This window comes from Melospiza melodia, chromosome 8, assembly GCF_035770615.1.
Source record: "Melospiza melodia melodia isolate bMelMel2 chromosome 8, bMelMel2.pri, whole genome shotgun sequence".
Classification (NCBI taxonomy): domain Eukaryota; kingdom Metazoa; phylum Chordata; class Aves; order Passeriformes; family Passerellidae; genus Melospiza; species Melospiza melodia.
In genome coordinates this window covers 25,961,983-25,978,206 of record NC_086201.1, presented here as the reverse complement: position 1 = coordinate 25,978,206, position 16,224 = coordinate 25,961,983, and the positions used below count along the sequence as shown (strand labels likewise).

The window sequence follows — 16,224 nt, the reverse complement described above, 5'->3', positions numbered from 1 at the left end:
CTGAGGTGGAGTGAGTAGCTCCTGTGCAAGGCCTTCTGCCCGGGGCAGAATAAGGCTCTGCCATAGCAGCTGCAGTCTGGAGCCCCGAATCTGGCTTCTGAAGCAGGTCTGTTCCCCTCTGCGCCCTGAACACGCCGTGGGCTTCAGGGCTTTCAGGGAAGCGCTTGAAAATCGGGCTGGCAATTTCGGTGTTTACGAATACATGGACTGGAGGATTGGAATTCCTGGCAACTGAGCGTGACCACCTCGGTGGCTCTGGCAGGAGCCCGCGGTCCCAGGGCACTGGGCAGAGCCCCCTGCCCCGGCACGGTCTCGTCGTTGGTTCGCGCTGCGCTGCAGCGCCTGCCACCCGCCTGGGCGGGAAGAAAAGGGCTGGCGGAGCGGATGGCGACCGGAATCCAGGGCAGGAATGTGGTAGCGCAGCCGCCTGCACTCGGGCAGGGGCGGCTTTCCTTCCCGCCGAGGCTCAGCGTTCCGGCAGTCAGGAGCGCTGCCCTGGGCGCGGGCAGCGCCGGTAGATGCCACAGTGTCCCTTCTACCCGGGCTGATGTGCCATGGCCGGAGCAAGGCAAAGCCGGTCAGGACCCCTTCACGTCTTCCCTTCCCCTACCCAGGGTTTCCCCCGTTCGTCCCAGTCCCGTTACGGCGGGCGAGGCCCCGGCCCCTCCCCGCGAAGAGGGGCTGAAGGGCCCGAGGAGGAAGGGGAGAAGCGGCAGCAGCGCCGCGGGCACCGCCTGCCCTCCGCCTCCAGCCGCTTGGCTCTTCGCGCCGAGCCGGGGAAGCCGGGCCGGGCCATCGGGGCCCTGGGGGGGCGGAGGGTGCCGGGTCTCGGGAGGGGCCCGGCGGGCAAGAGGGGAAGGCGATGCACAGATGCGGAGCAGTCGTGGTTTGGCAGCACCGTCATCTTCTCACTCGGCCGCCTGCCCCCGGGCCGGCGCACGGAGCCAGCGGGACGCGTCAGCAGCGGGGGCGGGGCAGCGCGGCGTTCCGCCCAGCGGGGCTCGGTGCCCGGCGCGGGGGCGGCCGCGGGGAGCCCCGGCGGGGCGGGGCCAGCGGCGGGGGCGGTCCCGGGGCGGGGCGCGGGCGCGGCGCGGAGCAGGGGCGCCCGCCCGCCCCAGAGCGCAGGTGGCGGCGGTGGCGGCGGTCGGGATCCCGCTCTCGCTCCCGGCGGGGCCCCGCTCCCGGCGCGGAGGCGGCAGGTGCCCGGGACATGCGGCGGCGGTAGGACGCGCGGCGGCGATGGGCGGCCGGGGGCTGCCGGTGCCGCTGCTGCTGCTGGGGCTGCCGCTGCTGCTGGGGCTGCCGGCGGCGGGGCGCGCCGCCTCCAAGGCGCTGGTGTGCCAGGAGATCACGGTGCCGATGTGCAAGGGCATCGGCTACAACCTCACCTACATGCCCAACCAGTTCAACCACGACACGCAGGACGAGGCTGGGCTGGAGGTGCACCAGTTCTGGCCGCTGGTGGAGATCCAGTGCTCCCCGGACCTGCGCTTCTTCCTCTGCAGCATGTACACCCCCATCTGCCTGTCCGACTACACCAAGCCGCTGCCCCCCTGCCGCTCCGTCTGCGAGCGGGCCAAGGCCGGCTGCTCGCCCATCATGCAGCAGTACGGCTTCGCCTGGCCCGAGAGGATGAGCTGTGACAACCTGCCGGTGCTGGGGGACTCCGAGGTACTTTGCATGGGATACAACCACACGGAAGCCACCACCCTGCCGCCTTTCTTTGGGAAGCCCACGCGCCCTGCCAAGGACCTGGCCAAAAACCTGACACCGCTCGATGGGCAGCGCCTCTCAGGGCTGGACTGTGGTCAGACTTGCAAGTGCAAAGCGCCCCTGATCCCCATCTCCAAGGAGTCCCATCCGCTGTACAACCGCATCAGGACCGGGAAGGTACTCAACTGTGCCATCCCCTGCTACCAGCCCTACTTTACCCAGGATGAGAAGACCTTCGCTACCTTCTGGATTGGCCTCTGGTCCATCCTCTGCTTCCTCTCCACCTCGACCACCGTGGCCACCTTCCTCATTGATATGGAGCGCTTCAAGTACCCTGAGCGCCCCATCATCTTCCTCTCTGCCTGCTACCTCTTCGTCTCCCTGGGCTACATCGTGCGCCTGGTGGCAGGGCACGCCAATGTGGCTTGCAACCCAGAGCACCACCACATCCATTACGAGACCACGGGCCCTGCTCTCTGCACCGTGGTTTTCCTTCTCCTTTACTTCTTTGGCATGGCCAGCTCCATCTGGTGGGTCATCCTGTCCCTCACCTGGTTCCTGGCTGCTGGCATGAAGTGGGGCAACGAGGCCATTGCCAGCTACTCGCAGTACTTCCACCTGGCTGCCTGGCTCATCCCCAGTGCCAAATCCATTGCTGTACTGGCACTCAGCTCTGTTGACGGTGACCCGGTGGCTGGGGTTTGCTATGTAGGCAACCAGAGCCTGGAGAATCTGCGTGGCTTTGTGCTGGCACCACTAGTGGTTTATCTCTTCACCGGCAGCCTCTTCCTGCTGGCTGGCTTCATCTCGCTCTTTCGCATCCGCAGCGTGATCAAGCAGGGCGGCACCAAAACCGACAAGCTGGAGAAGCTGATGATCCGCATCGGCATCTTCACCGTGCTCTACACCGTGCCTGCCACCATCGTCATCGCCTGCTACATCTACGAGCAGCACAACCGGGAGGCCTGGGAGCAGGCACAGAACTGCTCCTGCCCGGGGGACTCTCACCGCCCCAAGCCTGACTATGCTGTCTTCATGCTCAAGTACTTCATGTGCCTTGTGGTGGGGATCACCTCCGGCGTTTGGATCTGGTCTGGCAAGACGCTGGAGTCCTGGAGGCGCTTCAGCACCCGCTGCTGCCGGGCCAGGAAGCCTGCGGGCGCCTCGGTGTACGGTGAGGCCAGCCCGGCGCTGGTGGGCAGGACGGTGCTGCCCAGCATGGCCTCCTACCACAAGCAGGTCCCGCTGTCCCATGTGTGACCAGAGGGAGCCTCGGTGACCCCAGCCACAGGGAGGAGAGGGTTGCGAAGACCCTGGGCCACAGAAGAGGGGGTGACAGCTGGGCCACTCCTGGCATCTTCAGCCCCACCGTGGTGGTGCTGCCTGGGACCACGGGCACAGAGCAGCTGCAGCCCCAGGCAGGGCAGGAGGAGGTGCTGCCAATTATGTGGGGGCAGAAGGACGGGGTGGTCTGGAGCCTGGCACTGCCATGTATGCCCCATTTGGGGTCCCACATCCTGGCTGGGGTCCTGGGATGCTGCTGCCTGTGGGCCAATCAGGTGGCAGTAGGCCCTCAAGCACTGGTTTGTGTCCCACAACGAGCCTCTGGGCAGGTCTTGCTGGTGCCAGGGTGAAAGGCAGAGCTGTAGCAGGCAGGGCAGATGGTGGCCCCCAACCCCAGGTGGCACTGCCACTGGGCTCCTCACTAAAGCCCAGAGAGTGGGTCAGGGAGAGCTGGCAGGGGGTGCTGCTTCCCTGGGTGCCCATGGCAGAGCAGGAGCCTGTCCTCAGTGCCCCCAGAGCCCCCAGGCACACCACACATTGAGGAGGGGAAGCCTGGGGGCCCTGGTGTGAGGCAGTCGCTGGCCCTGCTCAGGCAGCAGCACACTGAGCAGGAGGGGAGGAGCTGTGCGGGCCGGGGGCTTCATGGGTGGTGGCAGTGCAGGAGGAAGGGGCCGTGGAGAGGATCTGCCACAGGGACGGGGTCCCAGCTGTCTGCAGGGCAGGCAGGGACCAGGTGATCCCCTGCGGTCCCTCCTGCCCTGGGCAAGCACAGCTGGCTCCCTTCAGTCGGGGCTCAGACCGGGCAGGAGCTGGCTCAGCTGGGCGGCAGCGGCTCCTGCTCTGCCATGGGCAGCCAGCTGCACTGCCCACGGAGCCGCTGAGCCCGGGGGCTGCACAAGGGGCCCTGTGGGTGTGAGGCTGCCGGCCCAGCACGGGGTTGGCAAGGGGCTCTGTCCCCGACAGCCGGGCTCTCCCGGGGGCCCTGTGCCCTGGAAGGGTCGGTGCCGCTCGTGCCCCTCGCCTCTGCAGCGGGGTGAGTTCCTCGGTCCCCCTTGTCCCCCGTGGGTTACCTGAGGCGAGGGAGGCAGGCCCTGTGTCCTGCCCACCAGCTGTGGCATGTGGCACAGCAGCTGAGCGTGGCACAACCAACCCTAAAAGGGTGGTTGCACCCCTGCAGTGAGCAGTGACTGCATGGGGGTGTCCCAGCCAGGTGGCAGGCTGTCTCTCCGGAGCAGCAGCTGGGTTTTCCAGTCAGTCAGCTTCAATACTTGTTGCTGCTTTTCTCAAAGCTCCGCCTCTGCTAGAGAGAGTACCAGGTTTGAGAGGCAGCAGTTAATTTAGGAAAACTTAGCTGAGCACTCATACCTCTTTTCCTCCAACTTCCCAAGCTGTTTTCACTTCCTTGGATCAGACAGCAGCTGAGCACTGACAGAGCAGCACTGCCTGGCATTAAGCAGTGGTGACAGCTGGGTTTCAGTAAGTAGAATAATAGTGGGGGGGGGGGGCCTGTTGTCAAAGTCACTAAATGCAGCCAGGGCAAGGGGCTCCAGCTGTGGTGCAGGATGAGGCTGGCTGCCTCTGGCCACTTGTGAAAGCACCTGGGTTTTAATTTTTTTTTTCTGCCTGCCCTAAGCAGTGGTGATGTATGAAATTACCCAGCCATTGCAGGAGTCCTTTTTGCCCTCCTTCAAGCGTGGCACTGTGACCCAGCTGTTCAAGCACTGGAGAACAACTGCTGGCTTTGCTCCTGCAGGACTGCAAGGATCTGAGGTTGTTCTTAACACCTTTGGACCACTTCAGTCAAAAAGGTTTCCACCTCGTTTTAAAACCAAAACCTGGGAAGTGAGGGAACGCTCAAGAGGCCTATCACTGGATAAAGGTACTGCATGAGTGTCTCTGGGGAGTCCTGGTTAGAGGAGACAGAGGTGTGAGGGCTCACCAGGGACTGTTCAGCTGCACCCATCTGCACTCTTGCAATAGGGCTCACCCCCTCCAGCATGTTGGAGTGCTTTATTGTGGACAGAATTGCACCATGTTGTGTTACACACTGTAAATAGTTGTATTATAGCCTAATTTGTACATAAAGAAGCCTTATGTAGTGACCTTTGATACAGGCTAGGGACAGGTGTGTTCTCAGCAGTGGGGCAGGTCAGGCACAGAGACACTGTGGGTAGTCTCGTGCTGTAATCCAGGGCATTAAATGATTCCAATTTCCTCCAGTCCACACCTTGCTGGACTCCTCTCTCTCTCTCTATAGTGCCTTTTGTAGATACAGCTAAACACACATCATGCAATACAATGAACAAAACCATGTCAAAGGTGGTATTTTGCTGTTTTTGTTTTTTTCCAAAGTGCAACTGACTGTGTAAAGCAATCTAAGATTAGCTACAAACCGTTGCCTATTGAAAAATGCGAGAGCATTTTCAGCTTTGATGTAATGGTAGGGTAATACAATCAACTCGTGTTTGAGCCTGGCTTCTCAGCAACAAGTGGCAGGAGGGGGCAAGGAGCCGTTTCCGTGTGCCCTGTCTGCTGTAGCAAATTTACATGTTGGGTTTTGCCTCTTCCATTACCCATGCTGTTCAATGTTGCTTAAATAACTGTACTATATTATGTGAAAAGCTGAAGAAATTTTATTCAAAGAGAAGTATCAAGATTAGTTATTTATGAGGATAAAAAAATAGTGTGTGTTGTCTTCTTTACTTCTGCTTCTGTTAGAGTGTTTATTACCTTAAAAGCTTACCTGCTGGGGGAGGGGGAGGCGTGTGCTGGAGGGCCGAGCCGGGCTCTTATCGCTGGGGATCGCGGGGAACTGGTGAGGCAGCTGCACTGCGTGGCACAGGAATGGCACGTTCCATGTGCAGGAACCCCACGCAGTGCTGCCTCTGGCACGGAGGATGGCACACATCCGTGCCCTCAGTGCCAGGCTCTGCCCTGAGCCGGGTTCTGTGCTCGGGGCTGTGCCCGTGGCCGCGCTGACAGCGCCTTCCCTGAAGGGCCAAGGTCACGCCTCGCTGCTAAAAGAGGGTTAACTATCAACTTTTATTGGCGTTCTGCAGTGTGCACAGCACTGTCCCTTGCCTTGTGCTGAGATCAGGCCCTGAAGAGGTGCCCTTTGGTACTGCTAAGGCCAAGCAGATGACAGCTCCTAGCCAAGCACGATGCTGCACGCTGGCCCCTTTGGGTGGCCGTGCTTCCATCTGCGAGGAGCACTTGGGGAGGGACAGCAAGGGGTTAAGGCTGGCACCGTGGTGACTAATGGTGCAGGACTCTGCTATCTAGTTAGGTGTGTAGGCACACACCAGGTCCCACCAGATAGGATCTCTTACCTGGAAGCAGCATTCCAGCACCCAGTGATAAACCTGACAGTCCCACAGCCTGACTCACCTGATTCTGCAGGGATCTGCCCCCCATGTTCAAGTACAGGCAAAACACACCGTTGAGACTGATCCTATTGCTTAAAGGGCAGCAGTTTTGGGGTGTGGAGGGAACATGAACCATTTCAGCATCAGGTTCTTCTCAAGGAGCTGTGGACACTCGCTGCCTGCTCCTGGAAGTAACTCCAGCACCTTGCTGGCAGCCTTGTTGCCATTCTTGCCTGCAGGAAGCTGCTGTGCCCTCAGCTCCTCAGTAAACAGGAGTTTGGCAGCACTGCCATCCACCGCCTACCTCCAGCCACTGTTTCCGAGCAAGGGAAGGGCCTCTCCTGCAGGCAGTGTGTGAATCACCTGCAGGACTGTGTCCCCGTGAGCACACACTGAGCACACACGTCATCCCTCACAGCTGGCCTGTGCTTGTGCTCCTGGACTCTCCAGGTTCCACTTGGTCAACTTAAGCCACCCTCGAGGCAGTCACCGGCTTCCCTGGGGCTGAAAGGTGGAGATGCAGCACAAGTTCAGGCTGGGTGGTGTGGGGAATGGCAGGGTCTGATGGCATGGGGACCATGTGGCTCTTCAGATAGGTTTTAATATTGATCAGAAGCCAAAGTGGTTATTTGACCTAGAAAATGCCTTGTCTGTGAAGGCAGCCTGAGACTTTCCTCATGCTAAGACAAACAGGCCCATGCTCTGCCATTTAAGTGCTCTTTTGTCAGTCCACTGGGGGAGGGTGTTAGTAAGGGCACTACAGTCACTTTGGCAGCACCCTGTAACTCACACTCTGCTGGCAAACAGCTTATTTGGTGCAAGGATATTTTCCCAGGTAATGATGTGGAATAACAGTTCTATGTCATAGTCCTGCACTGTGGTGCTGTGGGAAATCCCAGGACAGGCTGGGGGCTGCAGCCTGCCCAGTGCTGAGCTGTGAACGAGCAGCTCACCCCGCCCTGAGCACTCCTGCCAACCTCCTGTGCAAGCTCTTGCCTCAATGGCTCTTCTGTCCAATTCTGCTTGCTCAGGGTATGCTTGACACCTCTACTCTTATCCAGGAGCAGTGGTCTTGACATTTATTCCATCCTCAAGTGCCTGTCCTCTTAACTGCCAAACCCAAACTGAAGTAGTTCTCATAAAATTCCCTAGGAAACCAAATACACAGTCCCTGTACACAAAGGGAAGGGTTAGGGTTGTACCCACTAACACCTCCATGGCCTCCTGCCCCTGCTAGTCTGGCTGGTGCTCACATCACTCTTGCTGGGCCATAACACAGCTATTGTCTCTGCAAACAGCATTTACTGCCAGATGGGGAGTGCTGCCCTGGAACTCAAAGCAGGCAGAGGTCACCTCAACACAGATTATTATTCAGCTATTGGATTAAGAAAAACAAAGTATATTGATCCCATAGCCAGTTTCTCTTCCCTGGGAGCAGAGATTGGTAACAGTCTCTGTAATTTCAGTATTTGGACCATGACTGTAATTTTTCTTTTGCCTCTTTGAGAAAACTGTTGCCAGCATACAGAGTAGTGCAAATTGGAGGGTATTTCCCCTTCACAGAATTGGTATTTTTCCCTCTTAAGCTGAGCCGGAGTTCAGACCTGCTTAGTATCTGCTGAACAGATCAAAATCCCATTGATAATGTGCTTTGGGCTACAGTAAAACTAAAGCCACGTAATAGTCAAAGCAAAATTAGGTTCATAGCAGCTGTCTCCTGCAGGATGTACTGCAGAAGCAGCCATCAGCTCGAGATGTCATTCACCTGCCATCCAGATCAGCAGGAAGAGTCTCCATCTCCTGGAGGGAGAAAGGGAAAAAAGGGAAATGAGTGGCCCCAGTCTCTGCTGAGCAGCTCCCAGTGAGTGGCTGCTTTTGGAGCAGCCCCACAGCAGAGTGCACCAGGCTGATCCCACACAGCTGAAGGCACCTGGCCGTGCTGAGGGAAGCAAAGCTCGTTAGCAATTAGGTCACAAGTCAATCCGGGAGCTGGTCACTTGTAGCTTCCAATTTAGTGCTCCTCAAGGGAGGACTTAAACACCATCAAATCGCCTCCAGAGGGACTGGCCCTACTTAAAGCCCACTGAAGTGCAAAGAAACTGTCAGTGAGTGGTTTTGTTTGAGCAGCCCAGTCAAGTTCTAAATCCAAAGAGCATGTGGGAAGACCTGGGCAGCCATGCAGGGCTGCACCCTTCCCAGGAGTCTGCTGCCAGACAGTGCCAGCCCCTGGGGACCAAATGAAGGTGATAGGCTGGTGGGGCAATGGAGAGGCTTTCACACACACCACTGGGGTTTCTCTTTTTTTTTTTTCCCTCCTTTTTTGTGGGGCAGTGGAACCCAACAGCTGTACAGAACACACCTTTCACCTTTAACTTTAATTAAAATAGAGTTTATTAGCTTTTCTTTTAATACAAACATGAGAAAGGAAAACCACCTGAAGATGTAGTGTTATTTTCAGTATTGAATTGAGATCAATACCTGAAGTGCCAAGTCCCGTGGGTTTGGGAGCCAGGGGCTGGCACATTTGCATACTGCAAAAGGCTGTATGCATCACTTGAACAGCTGAGTGCAGCCACACTGATGATGGCACTCACACAGCCCCACTCCCAAAGGCAGATGGACTTGTTGTTCAGTGTAAGTTTCTGGGCCTTGGCCGTAAGAGGAAGTGCACAAAACCCGTGTCATTCGGAGGGAGATCTGCTCCTAGGACACTGCCTAGAACCTATTTGGATCCAAGAAGGGAAGATACTACAAAGACTTGTAACAGGAAGAGTCTACAATAATACTTATCCTGTTTAGAGTTCAGTTACAGAGCTTGAAAGTAAGCTCTGTTCTAAAGTCTCAGAAAGAGCAAACCCCAAGCCTCTAGAGCAGTTGCACAAGATAAAATTCACTTTGGGAAAAAAAAAAGGTTTATAGAAAGCTTTTTGATAATTCTCAGTTGAACACAATATCTTTCCATCTACCTTGATAGGTAGTCCAGGATTCTCAAACTCATTATTGTCTCATTATGAATGTAACTTCCTCCCAGGAAACTGAAACCCAAGGAGAGCCAGATGGATGCACAATATCAGCTTTAGGAACTCACTGTATATAGCACAAGAGATCTGCAGTAGAACTCAGAGAAGCAGTGCTGCACACACGCCATTCACCACTGGATTGCTACACTGTTTGGGATGGTGATGATGTTTCCAGACCAACTTTTTCATTCAATGCCTCAGAAAAATACACAGATTACATCTCTTCCAGAGCAATGTAAGTATTAGAAAATGAGAGAAGCACCATAATTCACAAGAAATGCAGCATGGACCCTATACATTTTAACAATACATAAAACCGTATCTCTGCCCCCAGTCAAAACATTCAAAGTCTTTTGACAATCTTTACTGGAGTGAAGTTGTGGGTGCAGAGATGGAGTTCCTTCCTGCTGGGCAGCTTCTTGGTATGAACACATCACCAATAATAGCAGCTTTTAGTAGCCAAACCAGGGAAAAGCCATCAACACGTGTCTATGCTACTGTTTTCAGCTCCAGAGTGGCATTATACTTTAAGAGTCCCGTGTGTTGTTTTTGTTAACACTGCATTGACCTGAAATACAAATGCAGCGAAGACTCTGGATGACAGGGGAGAGGAGGGAAGAACATTGTAACTATAGTCATGTGGTTAGTGTTTAAATTCTAAAATTTAAAACTACTTATTATTAAAAATCTCAAGAGTTCACAGCTATAGGCCTACATAGTAAGCAAACGTCTGTGGGGGAGAGAAGGAGATAAGTTTGTTTTTGCACCTCTGGATACATCAAAAGGAGGAGAGAGTTGATTTGACAAAGGTCTTGTCTTTTGCACCAAGTGTGTTCCTCAAGCGCTGGGCTCCCTTGGCTGGCTCCCTCTCGCCTCCCGTTGCTGAAGCCACCGTCCGGGCTGGCTGGCGTGCGTGGAGTGGTGATTCCTGCTGCTCCTGGCGTGCTGCTCCTGTGCTGCTCCTCCTCTCTCCTCACGAGAGGATGGCATTAGAACGGCGGATACCAACCAAGTTATCAGCACTGAAAGATCGTCTCATAGCAGCTTTGGACAAGTCTTTGTATTTGTCTTCACACAGCCGGGAGATTGCCTGCACACCACACACACACAAAATGCAAAACCCGCATTAGGAAGGTCTGAACGTTCCAAGGGAGGTTTTACACCTGCAGTTCCACCAGCACAGGTGCTCTGCAGCGGTGACACTTCTGGCTTTTCTCCAGAATGACAATAGATAGGGACTGCTCTGGAGGGAAAGCAGTAATGGGGTCTGTCCCCAGGTAAACATGGGCCATCAGAACAGTAGACCTAAAGAAGGTGAGTGGTTTCCACATACAAGTATCTTCTTTATTTCACTAGTCTCACTATCTAATGAAAAACTTGGATCCAGTTCAGACTTAAGTTTGTGGAAGCTATGTTGAAAATTACCCCAGTAGCTGGGTCTGGTGCATGCAGCAGCACAAAAATTTTATTTCAACACTGCAGAAATGCACACAGGCATTTCTCTGAGAAAAAAGGTTCAAACTGAAAAGCATTCTGTGCTCCCTTGGGCATCTTACACTTGGCCACTCAGGGCAAGCAAGCCAAGGCAATTAATTTCTACTAGTGTGTCTGTTTTGCCTTTACCTTCTCTACACCCTCACTCCCAACATTTTCTCTCTTACCAGGATCACCCCCATGATGTGAGATGGGAGGGCAGCCATGGTACTTTACTATAGCAATTAAATATTAGCACATGTAGACAATTCAGTGTTGAATTGCTTTTTCATGAATTTATTGGCTTGCCTTTGCCCTGCTTATCTAGCTGTTCTAGTAACAAGACTAGTTACTTAAATCCTAGTAAGACAATTGTCAAAAAATACTGCATCTCCTCCCCTGCAAGGCCTGTTTCTGATTGGAGACTTCAGGCATTATCAATGCAAATTAATAAGGATACTTGTAATAAAAAAAAAAAACCACCTAAATTTCAACCCTGAACATTTACTTCCATTAATAATTTACCACCTATCACCAGATGAACTTTCAGAGTCCTGTGATCAGCTACAAGCCTGCACCTTCCCTTTAAACCAGCACCCATTCAGCACAGCCCAGTGTTCTGCAAGTTCAAAAGGTGAAAAGCACTCTGAGCATGAATAAAGTTCTAAGTGTATTTTAAAATAATTATTTACATTTATTTCTGCTGACCTTCTGGAGGCATGCATTTGGCTCAAGAGTGGCATTCTTTGAGACACTGGCGGCATGAGCTCCTGGTGCAAGACCAGACAGACTCTCCATCCTGCTCTAATGCTAGCACATCAATCACACAGCAACCTGTGTTGACATATTTAGCCCCAGTAGCCCATATGGTGTAAATCAGTTTTCAGTTTCTGGAATTCACTAATTCACTGCTTTATACAGGCTCCCATCAGCTGCTTATATGCCTTTAACTGAAAAGCAGAATTAAAAATTTTAGCAAATAGTCTAAATATTTATCATATTTTAGAATTAAACCCCAAAATGTCCAATATACATGCATTAGTAAGTGCATGATAGCAAATTACAAAGTGGTCTAAAATTACTCTGGTTTTAAATACCAAGCCCCCAAATACTAAGAAAGAAGAAACAAAACAGGCTCACAATCTGTAAATCATCCACTTATGCCCTGGCACTGAGCAGTTCAGTAAACAATTTCCTGTGGACTATGAACTGCCCTACAACCACATTTACAATTAGTGACAGTGTTAGCTTAAAGTGCAAGTAACAAGGGTGAGACAAAGCAGAAGAGCTGCATTGCTTAACTTTAAATAAAGGAATTCATAGGCATATCATACTTCTCATTCCAAAGGAGCAGGAGGGATCCCACTTACTCCTGAAGTTCAGGCACTTATGGGACAAAATAAAATCCCTAGCCCTTGGCAGAATTATTGGGGGTGGACAATGGAACAATATAAGCCAAGAATCTGCAGCACACCCCTCTCTGAAAGGGACTGTGGTACCAGTGTGTACAGGGCCTGTGGTAATGCTTTTGTTGAAAGGTCAACAAAACAACATGCAGAGTCATCAATTAAACCTGGACAGATGTAAGGTTGCATTGATCCAACAAGAAATTTCCCTGGGAACCCAGGTAATTTGTATATTTTCAAAAAGTCTTACATATCTCCAGCAACTAGGAATACTGACTCTGCAGAAGTTAAAGCTTTTTAAAACGAGCCTTCATGCCAGGAAGGCTGCGGGGCCTCCCCACAAGGGCAGCCTTTCCATGGAGCAGAAAGGGACAGTAATCTGCATTTACACCCCTCGGGGCATTCTGAAGGGTTCCCAACAAGGGGCTATTCCAAAAGTTTATCTTAAAGCAGCGTTTCTTTGTAAAGGTGGGAAGCCACAACTTATTTCTACAGCTGCCCCCAGACAAATTGTTTATTAAAGCATGAGAGCAGTAAGAGTGCTCCCTCTAAATCTAAAAGCAGCTGTGCAGTGCGATGCAGTGGGAAACCTTCAGCTGGTAGTATTTAGAAAGGTCTGAGTGTGACTGTCTCTAGGTGCTTGGAATACAGACTGTGACCAGGGAAGGACAGACAATCCATTACGTATGACACTAATCCTTTCAATCTTAAGTAGTCTAGCTGAACTACGGTTCCCAAAATAACATCCATTTTATTCTGCTATCTGCTAGACTTTTCTAATAGCTCCCAAAACCCTTCCTTTCCTCAGAATTCTAGCTTAGCCTATGCATGGTTTTAGAAGTGCTAACTGTATTTATAAAAGGGTTAAATTACCCTGTAATACACTAATCTAAAAGCTTTTTAGTTTTTCTAACTGCCACTTAACATGATTAGCAACAGATGCTCTTACTACTCATACAAGAGAGAGGAGTCCCCAGCTCAGCCACTCTCAGACCATTTACCTCCAGCTTCTGTGCTCTCTCTTTACTGAGAGGCTCCAGCAGAAAGCTCAGGTTATTGTCATCTGCTAGGGAGCGAAGATCAAAGTAGTATTTGGCGTAAACACTGGCAGGAACATTGATATTAAACTGCAGTAGCTCCAAGAAGTGTCTTTCCATCTCGTTCCTAGGAGGCATAAGGACAGGAGACAAAGGAAAAAAAAAGATTGTTTTAGCTGGCTGAAAACACTGAAGAGACCTCAAGCTTGTTTTAAACCCAGCAACTTTGAAACAGGTCACGGAGAGCTGTACATTATTAGTTTCGAGAGACAGGTCATTGCCTGGTGCTCCAAACAAGGTGCAGCTTCTGAGTGCTGGCACCTCGGGCTGGGCTCGGAAGGCAGCGCCCTGCGTGCACCCGCCCTGCGAGTTCCATTAGTGCAGCTGTACAATTCATGCGCCATTCTCACTCTCATACGGCCCCACGCTATAGTGATCAGATGAAAGGAATGATGTATGCTGTTTATTAGCTCTGAAGAACTTGCAGACATTTTCACCAGGCTGATAACAGGAAGGGGGTTTATTGAAGCAGAGGCGGACTAACAAAAGGAGTAGGCAGATCACCACGGCAACAAATGGATCTATGAAGAGCTGCTGCTATTATCTCACAGAAAAAAGCCTCTTGAAGCAACATGGATTCATCTCCAATAAATAAATAAATAAGCAGCATTAGGTGGGAGAAGGAATTTTCTCCTCAATAGCATTAGGCAGGATAACAAAGTACCATGTCAAAGGGCATTGTCCAGTTTTTACTCTTGTCTGTTTTCACTGGGCAAAATACTTGGAGGAAAGCGTGGAGAGTGCCATGACATGAAAAAAACTGCTTCAGCTACTGTAATGTGGTCAGCTAAAGCAGAGATGTTCTACAGAGGAGAAACAATGTTTTACAAATTAACCTAAAAAGAAACTGGTGGTACTCAAACCCAGCAATTCAGTTCAACAACAACTCAACAACAGCCCCTACAGGTAGCAAATCTGTTCCAACAGAATTTAGCGGCTGTACAGGCCAACAGTGAATACACCAGAGGATGAGCTGCACCATGTCAGTGCCAAGGTTGTTACTGCTTTTTTGGGAGCTTCTAAAATGGATGCTTTATCTATCAGTGCGGGGGCAAATAAATCAAGGAATCATCTGTGTTGTCCTGTATTGGGTGGTGGGTCTCAGTATGAATAGCAGCTTTGTGTTTCTTTCTAGCATAGCAGACTTGAGTATCATTGAACCTAGTGCCAAAATTAATTTCCTGTTCATATGGTCATAAGCCTATAGAAATGTAAATCAGATAATGTTTTGATGATCAGCTGATCAGAGGTTGATTTACCCTGTGAGTAAATGCTCTTCACTGCCCCTTTTGTACTCACTAGGCTAATACATTTTAATTCTGTAAAAATACAATTCTTCATTGGATTAACAAGTCTATTAACAGTGGTTTAAAACCTGGGAAAGGATAATGCCCATGTTTTTTCTGTGCCTTATTTACAAATATATGTAGCCTAAAGAATGAACAGCATGTGTCCCCTTACAAACAATCATGGCAAGATTAGCAGCTGTACTGTTAATTTTTCAGCAATTATGGATTTGGTCTCATCAAAGCGAGCAAAAGGATGACTTCCAAATGTCAACTGAATTTCCTTTGATTTTTTTCCCCCATTAGAAATAAGTAAAACAATACAAAAAACTATCTCCCAAAACCCAAAAGAACAATGTCTTTCATTAAAAAAACCCACCTTTGCCTTGGGCAAATAGAAAAGGGCTTGTGATAGAAAAATTAAGATAAACATTTCAGCTGTGTTGAGTAGGATGAGGCAAAGGCAAATGACCAGATGTGGCAGTTGCCAGGCCTGGATCTTGTATCCCTTCAGAACCTAGGAGGCCCTAAAAACCAGCTCCTGAAAACCCCAAAGCTGTTGGGGGCACTGCCAGCACAACTCTGAGCAGTGGAGGCAGAGTTTGGTGGGGAGGAGGTGCAGCCGTGCTGCCTTCAAAAGGGCTGCCTGGCTTGTAAGCACACACACACACAGAGATTTGCAAACTGGGTGAACTAAATCAGATATAAAACCTTCAGCCAGTTCCAGAGTGGTGCAGCCCCTGTGCTTGGCTTGCAGTGGTTCAACAAGAGCATCTGCCAGGTTAGTGAGATCCTTCTACACAGAGAGAGCCAAAAGGAGAGCTCAGAGGAGCTCACAAACAGAACCTGCCACCAGCTCCTGCAGATGGGCTGTCCCTGCACAGGGATGCTCACCCAGGGAGTGATACCTGGCAGAGTCCTGCCAAGCTGTCCTTAGCTGCAGAGCTGCTGGGATTTTGGGGGGATTTTTTGGCAGCATCACCAGCCATCTCCAACATTAGAAAGCAACTGTGACCGAAATCCTTTGCCTATTATTTTCTCTCACTAACATCTGTATTTGGAATACTCATTATCAAATGACTGGTTTAAAAATACTGCAACTACTAAAAGTCACAGTAACTATATACCAACCATGAACTGAAGGTAGGCTTGTAAACTTAAAACAAATACTGCCAAGTATTTGAAGCAGTTTTCCAAGGTCCATAAAATGGTGATGTTATCCAGCCAAGGAGTGCTGAAGTCTGCCCAGCTGCAGAGCCTGGGATGAACACCCTGTGCCGCTGTCAGGAAGGGGGTAGTACAGTGTCTGCCCATACCTAAATTCAAAGGTCTAAATTATCTCAAATGAGATGGGATTACAAAAATCCCATCCTCAAATTGGAGGGGGAAAAAAAGCCTAAATTCCATCTATTTTCCTTACCACCATCACTGCTTTGAAAATGCAAGTACTCACAATTGCAAGAGACCCAGCATTGGCAATAGAGGATAAATATCCTGCTTGTTAAAGATATTTTCTGTGCTATCCATTTGATTTGTCCCAAATAGGGCTAGAAGAAGAGACATCAAAAAGAGCAAGATGT

At 51.2% G+C, this 16,224-nt stretch overlaps 3 protein-coding genes across 5 annotated transcripts in view; 2 read left to right on the top strand and 1 right to left on the bottom strand.

Moving 5' to 3' along the window:
• PLEKHM3 (pleckstrin homology domain containing M3) overlaps window positions 1-16,224 on the top strand; it is a 115,323-nt gene that overhangs the window by 93,084 nt on the left and 6,015 nt on the right. For 2 of the 3 annotated variants that reach the window (XM_063162361.1, XM_063162359.1), the window contains one exon: window positions 9,394-9,532. The gene's annotated coding sequence lies outside the window, so the exon portion shown is untranslated. Of the gene's footprint in view, window positions 1-9,393; window positions 9,618-16,224 lie in introns of those variants that run through there. The other variant, XM_063162357.1, reaches the window with a different exon arrangement.
• FZD5 (frizzled class receptor 5) lies at window positions 1,240-5,699 on the top strand. Its single transcript, XM_063162356.1, has one exon. It carries the CDS (start codon window positions 1,240-1,242, stop codon window positions 2,971-2,973), a length of 1,734 nt encoding a protein of 577 aa, XP_063018426.1. The 3' UTR covers window positions 2,974-5,699.
• Window positions 8,736-16,224, bottom strand: part of CCNYL1 (cyclin Y like 1) — a 34,118-nt gene continuing 26,629 nt past the window's right edge. Inside the window, exons 9-10 of the mRNA XM_063162362.1 lie at window positions 13,263-13,425; window positions 8,736-10,472 (exon numbers count right to left, since the gene is read on the bottom strand). Of these exons, the coding sequence (XP_063018432.1) occupies window positions 10,356-10,472; window positions 13,263-13,425 (280 nt within the window). The 3' untranslated portion in view covers window positions 8,736-10,355. The remainder of the gene's footprint in view (window positions 10,473-13,262; window positions 13,426-16,224) is intronic.

Bases quoted from the DNA above. Each gene is read 5' to 3' on its own strand.
- FZD5 (XM_063162356.1), top strand. From the start codon at position 1,240: ATGGGCGGCCGGGGGCTGCCGGTGCCGCTGCTGCTGCTGGGGCTGCCG.